This window comes from Nicotiana tomentosiformis, chromosome 3 (genome assembly GCF_000390325.3).
Source record: "Nicotiana tomentosiformis chromosome 3, ASM39032v3, whole genome shotgun sequence".
NCBI lineage: Eukaryota > Viridiplantae > Streptophyta > Magnoliopsida > Solanales > Solanaceae > Nicotiana > Nicotiana tomentosiformis.
This window is the reverse complement of record NC_090814.1, coordinates 22,208,102-22,227,166: the sequence shown is the minus strand read 5'-3', so window position 1 is coordinate 22,227,166 and position 19,065 is coordinate 22,208,102. Positions and strand designations below refer to the sequence as shown.

The following is a 19,065-nucleotide window of genomic DNA, read 5'->3' as shown; positions in this document are numbered from 1 at the left end:
TGGGTTGATTTTGCGTAATTGATTCAAGATCATAACTTTATTGTTTGGGGTTGTTTCCTATAGTTTTTATTGATAATATTAAGTTGTATTGACTAGATTTGAGTTACTCAAAAGCCGATTCATGTGGGAAAGGCTTTTTGGAGGATTGATTGACGTGATATAAGGTAAGTAACATATCTAAACTTGGTTTGAGGGTAATTGTCTCCATTGGCTAGAATATTTGAGATATGTTGGTGTGATGCACGTGCTAGATGACGGGCGTATGTGTGTGCACCGAGGTTATTCATGGATCAGGCAGACCTTAGGTTATTAAATGCCTTGATTGCTATCATGCCTCGTTATATCCGTGTTTTCTCAACTTGTATGATTGTTTGAGAAATGATTCATGATAGAAATTATGTCTAGGCTATGTGCTTATTTGTTTGAGATATGATAGGGCTATTCTTGTTGTTTGAGCTATTTGCCTTAATTGTAGACATAGACACAGTTATGATGCTATATCCGTGTATGATATCTCTGTCTTAGTGCATCCTGATTATGATTTTTCACATGTTGTTGATGTCTCATATGTGTAACACTGTTGAACTAAGTAATGTGAGGTGTAGTTAATAGAGACTTAAGCGTATGAATGAGGTTGGGCCATAGAGTCAATTTGGTATTTATTTTGAGGTGACGCATACGCCATGCCCTATATTGGGCTAAGTGGTACTGAATAAGGGACGACACGTGGACCAGGACCCATGATTGGGCTATGCGATGTTGATTGTTGGCTTATATCCTATCAGCACTAGGGCAAGGATCCACCCCTCAGGAGTCTGGTATTCACAGTGAGCGCAGGAATATGGTCATATGTATGTGCTTGAGTGAGGGATTTGTGTCAGGCACCTGTACAATGCTGAGTGATGATGTTATGCGTGTGGGTTCAGGGGCAATTATGCCAGACACAATGCATGTGCTGAGTTATGTTATAATTGTTGAATTAATCGTGGTATTATTGATCCTAGCATGTTTATTCGTATGCAGGTACCAGGTTGTGATTATCCCTTATGTTTCATGGTACTAGATGTATTTATTCGGTATTTTGGACTGGAAATCATTATTAGGTTGATAATATCATGCTTAGAAAGCTCCGTGAAAGAATTCATGCCCTTTACAACAATTTGAAAAGCATGGTTGTTATCCAGTTATTGTGCAAAAGTCGAAATTAATATTGTTTGAGTTACTTCTCTTTGCCATTATTATTCTACATTGTTTTATTGGTTTTGGATGTTGGGCAATTGCCAAGCTTGTCACTACTTTTAGCCCGAGGTTAGGCTTGTTACTTATTAACTACATGGGGTCGGTTGTACTCATAATACACTTTGTACTTTATGTGTAGATCCAGGTACTTATGAGAGAGGTGATTGAAAGCTGGAGGCACCTATACCAGATCATTGGAGATTTCGAGGTAGCTGTTGATTTCGTTCGCAGACCTTGGAGAGTCCTTCCGCTTTGCTTGTGTTATCACTATTCTATCATTAAGACAATTCTGTGTTACATGATTTGACTATATATTTAAATTCAATAATGTTCATGCGCTCATTTACATCAGATCGGGGGATGGTTGTAGTTGTATTATTGCTGATATTTCAAATATTTTATGATTATTCCGTTATTGAGATTATTAAGTTATATTATTGTGATTATTGTTATTGTTTAAATGTGAGCTTGCCTAGCAAGCGGTGTTGGGCGCCGTCACGGTTCCGGTGAGAGTTTGGGTTGTGACAAGTTGGTATTAGAGCAGTAGGTTGCTTAGGTCTCACGAGTTATGAGGAAGTTTAGGAGAGTATTGCGGATCAGTGAGACATCTGTACTTATCTTCGAGAGGCTACCAAACTGTTAGGAAAGTCCACTTTCTTGAATTCTTGTCATGTAGATTTGTTAATTCCGAAGTTTGAACCTTACTCTTCTATTCTCTCACACATGGTGAGGACATGATCAGCCGAATCGGGCAAGCAGGCACTAGTGCCACCAGTCAGGGCTGCGAGAGGCCAGGCCCGAGGTAGAGGCAGAGCTCAGCCTAGAGCACCCATAGCGACACTTGATGTTGAGCCTCAGATAGAGCAGGAGGAGGAAATCCGTGTTCCGACCTAGCCAGTAGGACCAACTCAAGTCCAAGAGGGGTTCATCTTTACCCAGTACTCCAGGATGCCCTAGTCCTCTTGGTTGGTCTTATAGAGAGTATGGCCCAAGCCGGTGTATATCCTGTAGCACCAGCTGTTTCTTAGGCCGGGAGAGGAGCCTTGACATCCGCTACTCACACTAAAGAGAAGATGGCTTACGAGTATCAGACCCCTGCTATTCTACAAGTTGGGGCAGTTCAGCCTATTGTTGCTACATAGCCCATAGAGAGACCCACAATGTTCGGTGAGCGACTGAAGAGGTTGGACAAGTTCACCAAGTTGTTTCCCCCTCGCTTTAGTGGTACAACTTCTGAGAACCCCCATGATTTCTTTGATTGATGTCATGAGATATTACACAACTTGCTCATAGTGGAGTCTAATGGAGTTGATTTCATAGTGTTTTAGATGCATGGTGCTGCCAAGAGGTGGTTCCAGGTGTATGCTCAGGGCAGGCCACCAGATTCTTCTCCTCTCACAGTTGTTCTTAGAAAAGTTCATTCACTTCACTCAGAGAGAGGAGTTTCGCCGTCAGTTGAGCGCCTTTAGCATGGTAGCATGATCGTTACTCAGTATGAGACAAGATTTGTGGATTTATCACGCCATGCAGCTATTCTGATTGATATTAAGAGGGGGATGGTGTAGAGGTTTATAGATGGCCTTACATATGGTATTAGGCTACAAATGGTAGAGAGACCAAGGATGATTTTTTAAACTCAGATTATGGATATCGCCAGGAGGATTGAGTGTATTAGAGGTCAAGTTAGAAAGATGGCCTTTGACAAGAGTCCTCGTTATTTTGGAGGATTCTATGGTGCCTCATCTAGAGGTCGAGGTTGATTTGTGAGGGGCCAGTCTAGCAGACCTGTTTATCATTCGCCACCACCCAATCGAGGAGCTTCGATACAGTTTTCATTCATTACACTCTTAGCTTAGAGCTCTTATTGCACTCCATCAGTTCAGGGTTCGTTAGTACCGGGCTCTTCCAACGGTTATTCTCGTTTATAGGATCCGACTCAGGCCCCGTACTCATTCCAAGCATGAGGCTGCTATGAGTGTGGGGAGTTGGAGCATGTGAGAAACTATATCCCCCACTTTTGCAGAGTTCCAGTGTAGAAGTAGGCAGACTATGACTCCCGCACTAGTTGCTACACCACCCTCTCAGCTAGCTCGGGATGGAGGTCATACGAGACGAGGTCGCCCTAGAGAGGGAGGTCAGTCAAGTGGTGGTCAGGCATGTTGCTATGCATTTCCCGCCAGGCCAGAGGCAGTTACTTCCGGCGCCGTGATCACATGTATTATTTTAGTGCACCACATAGATGCTTCAGTGTTATTTTTTCCTGGTTTCACTTACTCTTATGTGTCATTTTATTTTGCCCGTTATTTTGTTATTCTTGGTGATTCTTTAAATATGCATGTTCTTGTATCTACACCGGTGGGTGATTATATTATGGTGGACCGTGTATATCGCTCTTGTGTGGTTACCATTGGGTGTTATGAGACTAAAGGTGATCTCTTATTGCTCAACATGGTTTATTTTAAGGTGATTTTGGGTATGGATTAAGTATCTCCGTATCACGCTATTCTTGATTGTCACGTTAAGACTATGACATTGGCTATGCCATGGTTGCCAAGGAAGTGGAGAGTTTCATTGGGTCATGATCCTAGTAGTGCAATGTCTTTTTTGAAGGCTCAACGGATGGTTGATAAAGGGTGCTTGGCGTACTTACCCTTTGTGAGGGATGTTAGTGTTGACACTCCTACCGTTGAGTCAGTTTTGTTAGTGATGGAGTTTCCAGATGTGTTTTTAGTAGATCTATATGGCATGCCACCCGATAGGGATATTGATTTTAGTATTGACTTGGTACCGGGCACTCAGTCCATCTCTATTCCACCGTATCGCATGGCACGACCGAAGTTAAAGGAATTGAAGGAACAACTACAGGACTTGCTTGATAAGGTTTCATCAGGCCTAGTGTGTCACCTTGGGATGCACCGGTACTAGTTGTGAGGAAGAAAGATGGTTTTATGAGGATGTGCAATAACTACTGGTAGCTGAACAAAGTTACTATCAAGAACAAGTATCCACTACCGTGTATTGATGACTTATTTGATTAGCTTTAAGGTGCTAGGGTAATCTCGAAGATTGACTTGAGATCGGAGTACCATCAGTTGAAGATTAGGAATTTAGATATTCCTAAGACGGCTTTCAAGACCCATTATGGGTATTATGAGTTCTTGGTGATGTCTTTTGGGCTAACCAATGTCCCCAGCAACTTTTATGTACTTGATGAACATCGTATTTCAGCCTTATTTGGATTCCTTCATCAGTCTTCATTGATGATATATTGGTGTATTCTTGCAGCTGGAAGGATTATGAGCAGCATTTCAGGATTGTGCTCCATACTTTGAGGGGGAAGAAGCTATATGCTAAATTCTCCAAGTGCGAGTTTTGGTTAGATTCGGTGGCAATCTTGGGTCATGAGGTATCCAGTGAGGGGATTAAGGTGGATCCAAAGAAGATTGAGGCATATTAGAGTTGTCCCAGACCGTCTACTGCTACAGAGATCATGAGTTTCTCTGGGTTGGATTGGTATTATCGTCGTTTTGTGGAGGGGTTTTCATCTATAAGAACCCCACTGACTAGATTGACATAAAAGGGTTCCCTACTTAGATAGTTAGATGAGTGTGAGGAGAGCTTTCAGAACCTCAAGACTGTGTTTACTACAACTCCACTTCTAGTTTTGCCTTAGGCATCGGGTTCATATATAGTCTACTGTGATGCTTTACAGGTTGGCATTGGGTGTGTATTGATGCAGGATAGTCGGGTGATTGCTTATGCTTAGGGTTAGTTGAAGCCCCATGAGAATAATTACCCAGTACATGATTTGGAGTTAGCATACATTATTCACACGCTTAAGATTTGGAGGCACTATCTTTATGGTGTGCCTTGTGAGGTGTTCACGGATCACAGGAGTCTCCAACACTTATTCAATTAGAAGGATCTGAACTTGAGGCAAAAAGGTGGTTAGAGCTACTAACAGACTATGATATCCCCATTCTTTATCATCTGGGAAAGGCCAATATGGTGGTTGAAAGTTTTGAGTAGGAAGACTGAGAGCATGGGGAGTCTTGATTTTATTCGAGCTGAGGGGAGGCCGTTAGCTTCTGATATGAAGGCTTTGACCAATAGGTTCGTGAGGTTAGATATTTCTGAGCCTAGCATGGTTCTTGCTTGTGTTCTATTGCGGTCATCCTTGTTTGAGCGCACCAAGGCGTGTGAGTATGATGATTCCCACTTGTTTGTCTTAGGGGACACGGTGCAACACGATGCTAAGTAGGTTACTATTGGTGATGATGGGGGTATTAAGGCTTTATGGCCGGATTTGTGTGCCTAATGTGGATGGATTGCAAGAGCTGATTCTTGAGGAGGCCCATAGTTCACAGTATTCCATTCATCCGGGTTCTACGAAGATGTACCATGATCTGAGGCATCACTATTGGTGGAGGAGTATGAATAAGGATATTGTTGAGTATGTTGCTTGTTATTTGAACTCTCAGCAGGTGAAGTACGAGCATCAGAGACCGGCTGGTTTTCTACAAAGGCTAGATATTTCGGAGTAGAAGTGGGAGTGTATCACCATGGATTTTAAAGTTGGACTCCCATAGACCTTGAGTAGATTTGATGGGTGTCTTTCATCGTGGATAGACTGACCAAGTCTGCACACTTCAGTATAGTCATGACTACCTACTCTTCAGAGCAGCTGGCTCGGATTTAACTTTGTGAGATTGTTCATCTTCATGGTGTGCCCGTGTCTAGTATCTCAGATCGAGGTACGCAGTTTACGTTGCATTTTTGGAGAGCAGTGCAACGTGAGTTGGGCACACAAGTCGAGCTGAGTACAACATTTCATCCCAGATGGATAAGTAGTTCGAGCGCACTATTCATATATTAGAGGACATATTACGAGCCTATGTAATTGATTTGGGGGTTAAGTTGGATCAGTTTTTGCCATTAGCAGATTTTACCTATAATAACAGCTATCAGTCGAGTATCTTTTTTTTTTAATATATATATTTTAAACGTGACGACAAAAAGTGCCACTTTATCATTTGAGTATCTAGATGGCTTCATATGAGGCTTTATATGAGAGGTGATGTCGTTCTCTGGTTGGTTGGTTAAAGCTTGGGGAGTCTAGGTTACTGGGCACTGATTTGGTCCATGATGATTTGGAGAAGATGAAGTTGATTCAGGAGCGGCTTCATACAACGTAGTCCTGGCCGAAGAGTTATGCTGATAGGAAGGCTCGTGATGTGGCATACATGGAGGGTGAGAAGGTTCTACTCAGAGTTTTGCCCATGAAGGGTGTGATGAGGTTCGAGAATAAGGGCAAGTTGAGCCCTCGATATATTGGTCCTTTTTCAGGTGATAGAGAGACTTGGAGAGGTGACCTATAGACCTGCCTTTCCACCTAGTTTATCGGGAGTTCATCCAGAGTTTCATGTTTTCATGCTCTAGAAGTATTGTGGGGATATGTCACATGTATTATACTTTAGCACAATGTAGTTGGAAGAGGATTTGACTTATGATGTGGAGCCGATGGCTATTTTAGACCGGCATGTTCAAAAGTTGAGGTCGACGAATATAGCATCTGTAAAGGTTCATAGGAGAGCTCAGCCAGTCGAGGAGGCTACTTGGGAGACCGAGCAGGAGATGTGGAACAAATATCCTCATGTTTCGGAGACCCCATGTATGATTATAAACTCATCCGTGGACACACAATTTTTAAGAGAAGGAGAATGTAACAACCCGACCGATCGTTTTGTATATTTTTGCCTCGTTTCCCCTAATTTGATGCTTTACAAATGTGTATTTATTATTATGTGACTTGCGGGGTATTTGGTTTGGCTTCGGGGGAGTTTTGGATTAAATTAGGACACTTAGTCTCAAGGTTGGATGCTTAAGTTGTAAGAGTTGACCAGAGTTTTATTTTTATGTAGATGACCCCGGAATGGTGTTTTGATAGTTCTAATAGGTTTGTATACTGATTTTGGACTTAGGCATATATCCTGATTTGGATTTAGAGTTTTGTAGGTTTATTTGGTTCTATTTAGCAAAGGTTGGAAGGTTGAAGGATTGGAAAGTTCATAGGTTTGGCCGGGAGTTGACTTTGATGAAATGTGATTCGAATATTGGTTCTGGGAGTTAGAATAGGTCTATTGTGTCATTTGGGACTTATATGCAAAATTTGAGGCTATTTCGAGTTGAATTGATGTGGTTCGGCATTAGTTTTAGAAGTTGGAAGTTCATTAGTTCCTTAGGCTTGAATTGATGTGCGATTCGTAGATTTAATGTTGTTTTGTGCGATTTGAGGCCTCAAGTAGGTCCGTTTTATGTTTTGGGAGTGGTCGGTGTGTCTGGACGGGGTCCCGAGGGGCTTAGGTATGTTTCCGATAAGTTGCGGACCATTTTCCATGTTTTGGGAAGACCTGGTCTGGTGCTTTTGCACCTTCAATGGTTTGGCCGCATGTGCGAGTTCGCATATATGTACTAGGGGCCGCCGAAGTAGAGTTGGGCTGGAGGAGCTAGGGACCACAGATGTGGCAAATTGTCCGCAAAATCAGAAGCGCAAATGCGCTTGGAGGTCCATAGATGCGGGAGGTCGGGCATTTAGTGAACCTCGCAGATGCGAGGAACGGACCATAGAAGCAGTGTAACAGGTGCAACATTTTGGCTCGCAGATGCGGAATAGCTGTGTAGATTAATATTTCGAAGGATTTGGTCATTTTTCATTATTTGGAGTTGTAGAGCTCAGTTGGAGGCGATATTTGGAGGGCTTTTCAATACAATTGAAGGGGTATGTGCATTCTTACTTGATTTTGGTGTTAGATATTTATTACCCATGAATTATTACACCTAGTTTATGCGAATTAAAGGTGTAATTTTGGGTTTTTTGGCTATGGTTTTGGAGAGTGAAAATTGATGATTTGAGGGTCGATTTGAGGTTAGATTTGGACGAAACACATAAATTTGGACTCGTATCGGAATATGTGTCCGGGATTTTTGAGTTTTGACGGGTTACGGGGTGCGAGCCTAGGGTTGACTTTTTGGGTTGATTTTGCATAATTGATTTAAGATTATAGTTTTATTGTTTGGGGTCATTTCCTATGGCTTTTATTGATGATATTAAGTTATTTTGACTAGATTCGAGTCACTCGGAGGTCGATTAGCGTGTGATGGGATTTTTGGAGTATTAATTGATGTGCTTTGAGGTAAGTAAAATGTCTAAACTTGGTTTGATGGTAATTTTGTCCATTGTCTAGGTTATTTGAGATATGTTGCGGGTGATGTATGTGCGAGGTGACGGGCGTATGTGCATGCACCGAGATTATTCATGGATTGGGCAGACCTTAGGTTATGAAATGCCTTGATTGCAATCATGCCTCGTTATAACCGTGTTTTCTCTATTTGTAGGATTATTTGAGCTATGATTCATGTTAGAAATCATGTCTATACTATGTCCCTATTTGTTTGAGACATGATAGGGCTATTCTTGTTGTTTTGTGCTGTTTGCCTTATTTGTAGACATACTCTCAATCATGATGCTATATCCGTGTATGATATCTCTGTCTCAGTGCATCCTCATTATGACTTTTCACAAGTTATTGATGCCTCATATGTGCAAAACTATTGTACTAGGTACTGTGAGATGTGGTTAATTGAGGCTTGAGCGACTGATGACTGATCTTGGGCCATAGAGCTGATTTGGTATTGATTTTGAGGTGATGCATATGCCAATCCCCATATTGGGCTAAGTGGAACTGACTAGGGGCGACGCTTGCACCAGACTCCATGATTGAGTATGTGATATTGATTGTTGGCTTATATCCGATCAGCGCTTGGGCAAGGATTTGCCCCTCCGGAGTCTGGTATTCATAGTGTGCGCTAACATAGGGTCATATATATATGTGCTTGAGTGAGGGACTTGCGTTAGGCACCCGTACACTGATAAGTGATGGTGTTGCGTGTGAGGGTTCAGGGGCAATTATTCCACGCACTATGTATGTGCTGAGTTATGTTATACTTGTTGAATTAATCGCGGTATTGTTGATCCTTGCATGTTAATTCGTCATGCAGGTATCGGGTTATGATTCTTCTTATGCTTGATGGTACTAGAAGTCTTTGTTTATTATTTTGGACTAGAAATCATTGTTAGGTTTATAACATCATGCTTAGAAAACTCGGTGAAAGAATTCATTCCCTTTACAACTATTCTTGAAAAGTATGCTTATTTCCTGTTATTGTGCAAAGGTTGAAATTAATATTGTTTGAGTTACTTCTCTTTGCCATTATTATTCTGTATTGTTTTATTGGTTATTTGTATTGGATATTGGGAAATTGTCAAACTCGTCATTGCTTTCATCCCGAGGTTAGGCTTGTTACTTATTGAGTACATGGGGCGGTTGTACTCATACCACACTCTATATTTTATGTGCAGATCTAGGTACTTCTAAGAGAGGTGATTGATAGTTGGAGGCACCTATACGAGATCATTGGAGATTTTGAGGTATCTGCTGATTTCGTTCACATACCTTTTAATCCCCTTCCATTTTGCTTATGTTATCACTGTTTTATCATTCAGACAGTTCTGCATTTGAGAATTTGACTCTGTATTAAAATTCTATAATGTTCTTGTGGTTGTTGACACCAGATCAGGGGATGATTGTAGTTGTGTTATTGCTGATACTTAAGATATTTATGATTATTCCACTGTTGAGATTATTAAATTATATTATTGTGATTATTTAAATGTTGGCTTGCCTAGCAAACAGTGTTAGGCGTCGTCACGGCTCCTGTGAGAGTTTGGGTCGTGACACCATTTCTGTGTTCCGAGACCTCCCATAGCTTTATTTGATTATTTATGACTTGCGTGCGTGGTCCGTGTCATTTTCCGAAAATTTTATATGTGAAATTTTAAAGAAACTGTGATTTTCGACTTATAAATGATTAGAGTTGATCACGGTCAATGTTTTTGGTAAACAACCTCGGATCGATGTTTTGCCGATTTCGGTAGGTTTGTATGATATTTTTAGACTTATACGCATGTTTGGTTGGGGTTCCGGGTGACCTGAGGCCGTTCGCATTGTGTAAAGATTTGAAAAATGAGTTTTGAAGTTGAAAATCTTGAGTTTTAATGATCGATTCTTGACATTTGACATTATTTTGATGATTTGAGTTAGCGAGCAAGTTTGTATGATGTTATAAACTTGTGTGAATGTTCGGATTGGAGCCCGAGGGGCTCGAGTGAGTTTCAGATGTGTTTTGGCTAAGTTGAGAATTATTGGGGTGGACTGCCTGCAGATCTCGCATTTGAGAGGTACTGTTTACAAATGCGAGCATCGCTTTTGCGAGTATTTATTCGCATTTGCGAAGAGGGATGGGATTGGGCACTTTGCATTTGCGAAGTCTTAGTTATATTTAAGACTGGCGGGATCATCGCATTTGTGACTGTGGTGTCGCATTTGCAACACTGGGCAATTTTGAGCAGTTTTGAAAAAGCGAAGATTGGTATGCATTTACGAGGGTGGGGTCCTTCGCAAATACAAAGGAAGTGTCACATTTGCGACAACTGAAGGCTGAGACACTATCGCATTTGCGACTAGTGGTTCGCTTTTGCGATGGTTGCAATTGTGAATATGATTTCGCAATTGCATCATCTGCAACTGGGTAAAGGTTGAGAATTTCGGGGCTTACCGCATTTTACACCATTTTTGAACCCTAAAATTCATAGAGGTGATTTTTGGAGAGCAATTTCTTTCCAAATTCATATGTAAGCACCTTTAACTTGTTTCAATCAATTTCAATTACTTATTCATGAATTTTATCATCAAATCTATGTATTTCGAAGTAGAAATTGGGGGTTTGTGGCCGAATTTAGGAATTTTGTAAAATTGAGATTTAGACCTTGAATTGAGGTCGGATTTCAAAACGAATCACATACCTAGGCTCGGGGGTGAATGGGTAATCGAGATCTAGTCCTAATCTCGAATTTCGATCACGTGGGCTCGGGTTGACTTTTTGTTGAATTTTTTAATTATGTTGAAGATTGAACCTTTATCATATGGGGGTAGTTTCTGAATCTTTTTTTTATGTGTTTAAACAATATTTGATTAGATTCAATTGGTTTGGAGGCTTGTTCTAAAGGAAAAGTCGTGTTGGATTGTTGACTTGTATCTGAGAAGAGGTAAGTGTCGTGGTTAACATTGGCTTGAGGGAATTAGAACTTGATTGGTCTAGTGGTTACATGATTTGTGTTTGGGGACACCGTATATGCTAGGTGACGAGTGCATATGCGTTGTCATGGGCACAAGCATGCGGGGTGGATTACTTGATTGTTTGTCTTCGATTACATCATGTCTTTATTCATTCCATGTTTTTACTTGCTACATTATTTACTTGTACATATCATTACTTGTTAAATACATGCCTTCACTTGTTACACATGTCATTACTTGTTATACATTATTTACTTGTACATGTCATTACTTGTTATATACATGCCTTCACTTGTTACACGCCTCTATTTGCTACATGTTTTCATGTATCCATGCCTTTATTCAATGCCCGCCTTTACTTGTTCTATGCTCTTATAGGTTATTAGATAGATGCTTTTACTTCTCTCATGCCTTTACTTGTTTATTCGCCTTACTCATGTTCTATTTCATTTTACCATGTTATATTGGATTACCTTTCCATGATGTGGGACAAGACTGGGTATGTTGTTGTTGTATATGGTATTGTCTTAGAGAATTTATACGTTTTGGTTTCCTTTTTTGTTACATTGTGAAATACGCATAGTTGGTAGTTATATATATGGATCAGGTTGCACGCTGCAACAATGTGGATCGGATTGCACACCGCAACGGTATGAGTATCATATATGTGGATCGGTTTGTGCGCCGCAACTAAGAGGTTGTATGGTCGTTATTCTTGGCTGTTGGTTTCCGTTACCATATTGTGTGGTGAGACTAAGTAGTGATGATATCCTGGGGCCTCTGTCATTTATTCCTTGTTTCAGTTATCATGTTAAATAATTGTTTCTCTACTTTGTTATTGCTTTTCTACTTATATTCGTACAGATTTATAATGAGTGTCTTGTCATAGCCTCGTCACTACTTCATCGAGGTTAGGCTCGGCACTTACGGAGTAAGTGGAGTTGATTGTACTCATACTACACTTTTGCTATTCTTGTCCAGATCCCGATGTTGGTCCAGTGGCGCATAGCGGTGATTGCTCGGAACCATTCTTTTAGGATACTTGAGGTAGAGCTGCACAACGCTCGCAGACTGTCACGACCCCAAATCCCACCTTAGGAATTATGATGGCACCTAGTCTCTAAGACTAGGTAAGCCTAATACATGATAAGTTTTAACAGAAATAACTAGCTTACTCTCAAACATTAAACTGATAACTGAAATAACGTAGCTAAAGCTGTATAATAGTTATACTTCCCCAAAACCGGTAATATAGAGTCATAAGCTTTACTGAAATACCCTAGAATCTCTAAATACAGTACTGTTTTGAAATGGAGATAAACAATAGTAAAGATAATAACAAATGGCGGCTCCGAGGCTTGCGAGCATCAAACAGGTATACCTTGAAATCTCCGCAAATGTCAGAACCAACTCACTAACGTTCAACATGGTCAGAGGTACCTGGATCTGCATAAAAATGTGCAAAAGCATAGTATGAGTACACCACAACGGTACCCAGTAAGTATCAAGACTAACCTCGGTAGAGTAGTGACGAGGTAAGTCAAGACACCCACTAGATATGGAAAAATCTGTGCAAACATTAATATAAAGCTAACAATGGAAAGAATATCAATATAAGGCTAACAATATAGAGAACATAAACATAATCTAACAATGGAAATAGAAGCAACAAATAACAACATGAAGTAAATAGGTGATAAAGCAGCAAAATAATCAGAACACAGTAAACAGAATACAAGTGAAGTAAATTAAGGAAAACAAATGACGGTCCAATTAATCAAGCCATTTCAGCACAAGATTTTCAACAAGAATCACCCTGAGGTACCACACCTCATAATCACAAATCACAATTCATAAATCATAAATCTTCCTTATATCGCCGCGTGAGATTTACATTGGATTTTTGAAAATATTTTTCTCGAAATAGCTTCATGCGCTTTAGCCCCCTTATCTCTCCATGTAGCTTCAAGTAATTTCCCTTACTAATAACACGTGCATCAATCCTCCCTTATCTCGCTGCATACACATCAATATCACCACCCTTATACCACCACATGCGCATCTTGTCACAATACAATGATCAACTTGCACTACACGTGCACATATGCCACACCATTGCAAAACCAACAATACCAATATTAATATAACTCATAGCGCATGGCTCAACAACAATATATACAAGATCATCAACAACAACCCAATAAAATGGGAGAATAAACTCAACCAAGAAAGATGTTCCATGTAATAACAACTCCAATTAAAGGCACATAAGAATAAATTCAACAATGGAAGATATAACATGTAATAACAACTCAATAAAATGCAAATAAGTATAAAGTGAACAAAGAAAGATATAACATGTAATAACAACTTCAACTAAATGCAAATTAGAATAAACTAAGAGTCTAAACCAGTCAATTTTCACATATAAGCCTGTGTAAACACTCGTCACCTCATGTACACGTCTTTCACACAATTCAGATAGTGCAATTAAACTAAATCCTACAGGGTAGTTCCCTCATACAAAGTTAGACAAGATACTTACCTCAACTAGGCCAAATTCAACACTCAAAAATGGTTTTTCCTTTAAAATCCGCCTCCACACGACTTGCATCTAACCAAAAACGACTTAATATCATCAAACAATGCAAGAGAAACTAATTTCGATAATTAAAGTTAAACTCTTTATAAAATTCCTCAAAATTCAACAAAAGATAAACCTCGGGCCAATTCGGTAAAAACTCGAGTCCAAGGGTAGATCTCGATAACCCATAACCCCACGAGTCTATATATGTGTTTTGTTTTCAAATTCGAGTCCAATTCGACTCTCAAATTTCAAATTTTCATTTTTCCAAATATAGAGTAAATCCCCCAAAATTTCTATTCAAATTCTATGGATTAGAGCTTAAATCTCTTAACTAATCATATAATATAGCTGAAAATAGATTAAAATCACTTACCCAATAGTTATATGTTAAAATCCCTTCTCAAAATCGCTTCCTACCGAGTCTAGAGTTCTAAAATATGATGAATTAAACTAATTCCCGAAATTCCACTATTTTGATCAACTGCAGGTCTTGCAAATGCGACTTGGGGTTCCCATTTGAGAACCCCGCAAATGCAAAATATCCATCGCAAAAGCGATTCTTGCAGATTCCATGGGAGGTCGCAAATGCAACGCTGACTTCGCATTTGCGAAGTCGGCCTCTTTTCAAAAGCGATCCATTTGATCGCATATGCGAAATGTCCTAGGCTAGGTCCCTTATCATTTGCGAGGCTGGCTTAGCAAATACGAAGCCTGCCAGCCCACAACCCTTTCAAAAATGTAATAATTTATTCGCATAAGTGGTGATCACAAATGCGAATTGGTGCTCGCATTTGTGATAACTACAGCACCAACACACCAGCTGCTAAGAAACAAGCCAAAAACCAATTTGAAACACGTCCGAAACTCAGTCGAGCACTCGGGGCTCCACACCAAACATCCATCTAGTCCAAAAACATCATACAAAATCGCTTGTCAGATCAAATCACCTAAATAACATCCGAAACTACGAATTGGATATCATAACACATGAAATTCCACAATGAACTAGAGAATCACCAGAATCACATTCAAACATCCGATTCTTATCAAAACCAAATAGGAATGACACCAAATTTTATAGACAAGTTCCAAATAAGAAAACATACCTATTCCAAGTCCCGAAACAAAAATACCAACCGGATAGACATAAAGTCAACTAACTGTCAAACTCAAGGATTTTCTAAATCTTCAAATTGCCAACTTTCCTCAAAATAAGTCAAATCAGCCTAGGAACCTCCAAATTCGAATCCGGGCATATGCCTAAGTCCAAATTCACTATACGAACCTATTGGAGTCATCAAATACCATTTCGGGGTTATTTTCACAAAATTCAAATCTCGGCCAACATTTCCAACTTAAGATTCTAAACTAATAACCAAAGGGTCCAAATCAACCAAAACCTTTCCAAAATGAAACCAACTATCTCCGGAAGTTATAAAACCACAAATGCACATGTGTGAAGCCTCAAAAAAAGAAACGAGAATACACAAAACAACTGGTTGGGTTATTACATTATCCCTCTCTTAAAACAAATGTTCATCCTCGAACGTGCATAGAGACATACCTGACATGACAAAAAGTTAAGGATAATGGCTTCGCATGTCATGCTCGGTCTTCCAACTCACCTCCTCGATTGGTTGACCTCTCCATTATACTTTCACTGAAGCAATGTTCTTTGACCTCAACTTTTGGACATGTCTCTCCAAGATGGCAACCGGGTCCTCAATATAAGTCAAATCCTTGTCCAATTGGACTAAGCTGAAATCTAATACATGCGACGAATCACCATAATACTTCTGGAGCATTGAAACATGTAACACCGGGTGAACTTCCGATAAGCTGGTGGTAATGCAAGTCTGTAGGCCACCTCACCCCACTATCTTAAGGATATCAAAAGGACCAATATAGCTAGGGCTCAAATTACCCTTCTTCTTGAACGTCATCACACCTTTCATGGGAGAAACTCTAAGCAAAACTCCCTCGCCCAACATGAATGCTACATCGCGAGCCCTCCGATCAGTATAACTTTTCTTCCTAGATTGCATCGTACGAAGCCGATCCTGAATCAACTTAACCTTCTCCAAAGCATCTCTAACCAAATTAGTTCCCAACAACCTAGCATCCCCAGGCTTAAACCATCCAACCAGAGAATGACATCGACTCCTATATAAGGCCTCGTAAGAAGCCATCTTGATGCTCGACTGATAGTTGTTATTATAGGCGAACCTTGCGAGTAATAGAAACTGATCCTATTAACCCCCAAAATCAATAACACAGACATGTAGCATGTCTTCCAAGATTTGAATAGTGCACTTGACCTACCCATCCATCTGGGGACAAAATGGCATGCTCAACTCGACCTACCTAAATCGCGCTGCACAGCTCTCCAAAAGTGCAATGTGAACTGCATGCCTCGATCAAAGATACTATGTACAAACACACCATGAAGACGAACAATCTCCTGAATATAAATCCAATCCAGCTGCTCTAAAGAGTAGATAGTCACGACCGGAATGAAGTGTGTAGACCTGGTCAGTCTGTCCACAATAACCCATACTACATCAAATTTCCTCAAGGTCCGTGGAAGTCCAACTACAAAATCCATGGTGATACGCTCCCACTTCCACTCTTGAATATCAAGCCTCTGAAGAAAACCGCCCAGTCTATGATGCTCGTACTTCATCTGCTGGCAGTTCAAACACCAAGCTACATACTCTACAATATCTTTCTTAATTCTTCTCCATCAATAGAGCTACCTCAAATCCTGATACATCTTCACGGCACCTAGGTGAATGGAATACTGCGAACTATGTGCCTCCTCAAGATTAAACTCACGTAACTCATCAACATTGGGTACACAAATCCGGCCTTGCATCCACAACGCCCCATCATCTCCAATGGTAACCTCCTTGGCATCACCGTGATGCACCGTGTCCTTTAGGACAAATAAGTGAGGATCATCATACTTGCACGCCTTGATGCGCTCAAACAAAGAAGACCGTGAAACCACGCAAGAAAGAACTCAACAAGGCACCGAAATACCTAGCCTCAAGAACCTGTTGGCCAAAACCTGAACATTCAATGCTAGCGATCTCTCCCCAACTGGAATATAAGCAAGACTCCCCATACTCTCAGCCTTCCTACTCAAAGCATCAGCCACCATATTGGCCTTCTCGGGATGATAAAGAATGGTGATATCATAGTACTTTAGTAGCTCTAACCACCTATGTTGCCTCAAGTTCAGATCTTTTTTCTTGAACAAGTGTTGTAGACTCCTGTGATCTGTGAATACCTCACAAGACACGTCATAAAGATAGTGCCTCCAAATCTTCAGCACGTGAAAAATGACTGCCAACTCTAAATCATGCACTGGGTAGTTATTCTCATGGGGCTTCAACTGACGCGAAGCATAAGCAATTACTCTAACCTCCTACATCAATACACATCCAATGCCAATCCGCAAAGCATTACAATAAATTGTATAAGAACCTGATGTTGAAGGCAAAAAACCAGAACTGAAGATATGGTCAAACCAGTCTTGAGCTTCTGAAACTTCTCCTCACACTCATCAGACCACCTGAATGGGACACCCTTCTAGGCCAATCTGGTCAAAAGAGCTGCGATGGATAAAAACCCCTTCAGAAACGGCGATAATATTCGACTAAGCATAGAAAACTCTAGATATCAGCAGCAGAAAATGGTCTGGGCCAACTCTGAACTTCCTCCACCTTCTTCGAATCCAACTTAATCCCCTTACTAGACACCACATGGCCCAAAATGCTACCGAATCAAGCCAAAACTCACACTTTGGAAAATTTAACATATAGATTCTTCTCCCTCAAGGTCTGGATCATGATCCTTAAGTGCTACTCATGATCCTCCCGGCTGCAAGAATACACCAATATCTTGTCAATGAACACGATGATGAAAGAATCAAGATATTGCTGGAATGCACTGTTCATCAAGTGCATAAAGGTTGCTTGGGCATAGGTCAGCCCAAATGACATCACCAAAAATGCATAGTGACCAAAATGAGTCTTGAAAGCCGTCTTCGAAATGTCTGAATCCCGAATCTTCAGTTGATGATATCCTGACCTCAAGTCAACATTTAAGAATACCCGAGCACCCTAAAGCCGATCAAATGAATCATGAATGCGCGGTAGTGAGTACTTGTTCTTGATTGTAACTTTTTTCAATTGTCTGTAATCAACACACATGCCGTCTTTCTTCTTCACATATAGAATTGGAGCACCCCAAGGTGAGACACTCAGTCGGATGTAACCCTTATCAAGAAACTCCTGAAGTTGTTTCTTTAATTCTTTGAAATCTACTGCTGCCATACGATACAGAGGAATATAGATGGACTGAGTTCCCGACACCAAGTCAATACCAAAATCGATATCTCTATCAGATGGCATACCTGGTAGGTCTGCTGGACACACATATAGGAAATCTCTCACTATCGAAACTAACTCAACGGTAGGAGTATCAACACTGACATCCATCACAAAGGCTAAATATGTTAAGCACCCCTTCTCAACCATTTTATGTGCCTTCAGGAAAGACACCACTCTACTAGGAACATAATCTAATATACCTCTCCACTCCAACTACGGCAAACCCGGCATAGCCAATATCACGGTCTTGGTGTGACAATCTAAAACCCTGTGATAGGGCGACAATCAATCACTACCCAATATCACATCAAAGTTTATCATACTGAGTAGAAGAAGGTCAACCCTAGTCTCATAACCCCCGATAGTGACCAAACACGACCGATAAATGTGGTCTACAATAATAGAAGCAAAGTAAGATGACACATACAAATACGTGGAACCTGGATCAAATAAAATTGAGGCATCCCTATGACAGACCGAAATAATACCTATGATAACAACATTTAATTCAACAACCTCGATTCCACCCGAAAAAGAATAGCAACGAGCCTGGCCTCTCCCTCTAGGAAGACCTCTACCCGCCTGACCTCCACCCCTAACTGGCTGTGCATGTGGAGTAAAAACCGGAGTAGCAACTATAGCATGT

At 40.5% G+C, this 19,065-nt stretch overlaps 1 protein-coding gene across 1 annotated transcript; it reads right to left on the bottom strand.

The window, feature by feature from the left end:
- Nucleotides 1-15,890: 15,890 nt before the first annotated feature.
- On the bottom strand, nt 15,891-17,185 carry LOC138907486 (uncharacterized). The gene is made up of 3 exons (XM_070198085.1): nt 17,093-17,185; nt 16,779-16,957; nt 15,891-16,137 (listed from the first exon to the last, which is right to left on the bottom strand). Exons 1-3 carry the CDS (start codon nt 17,183-17,185, stop codon nt 15,891-15,893), a joined length of 519 nt encoding a protein of 172 aa, XP_070054186.1.
- Between the last annotated feature and the right edge of the window lie 1,880 nt (nt 17,186-19,065).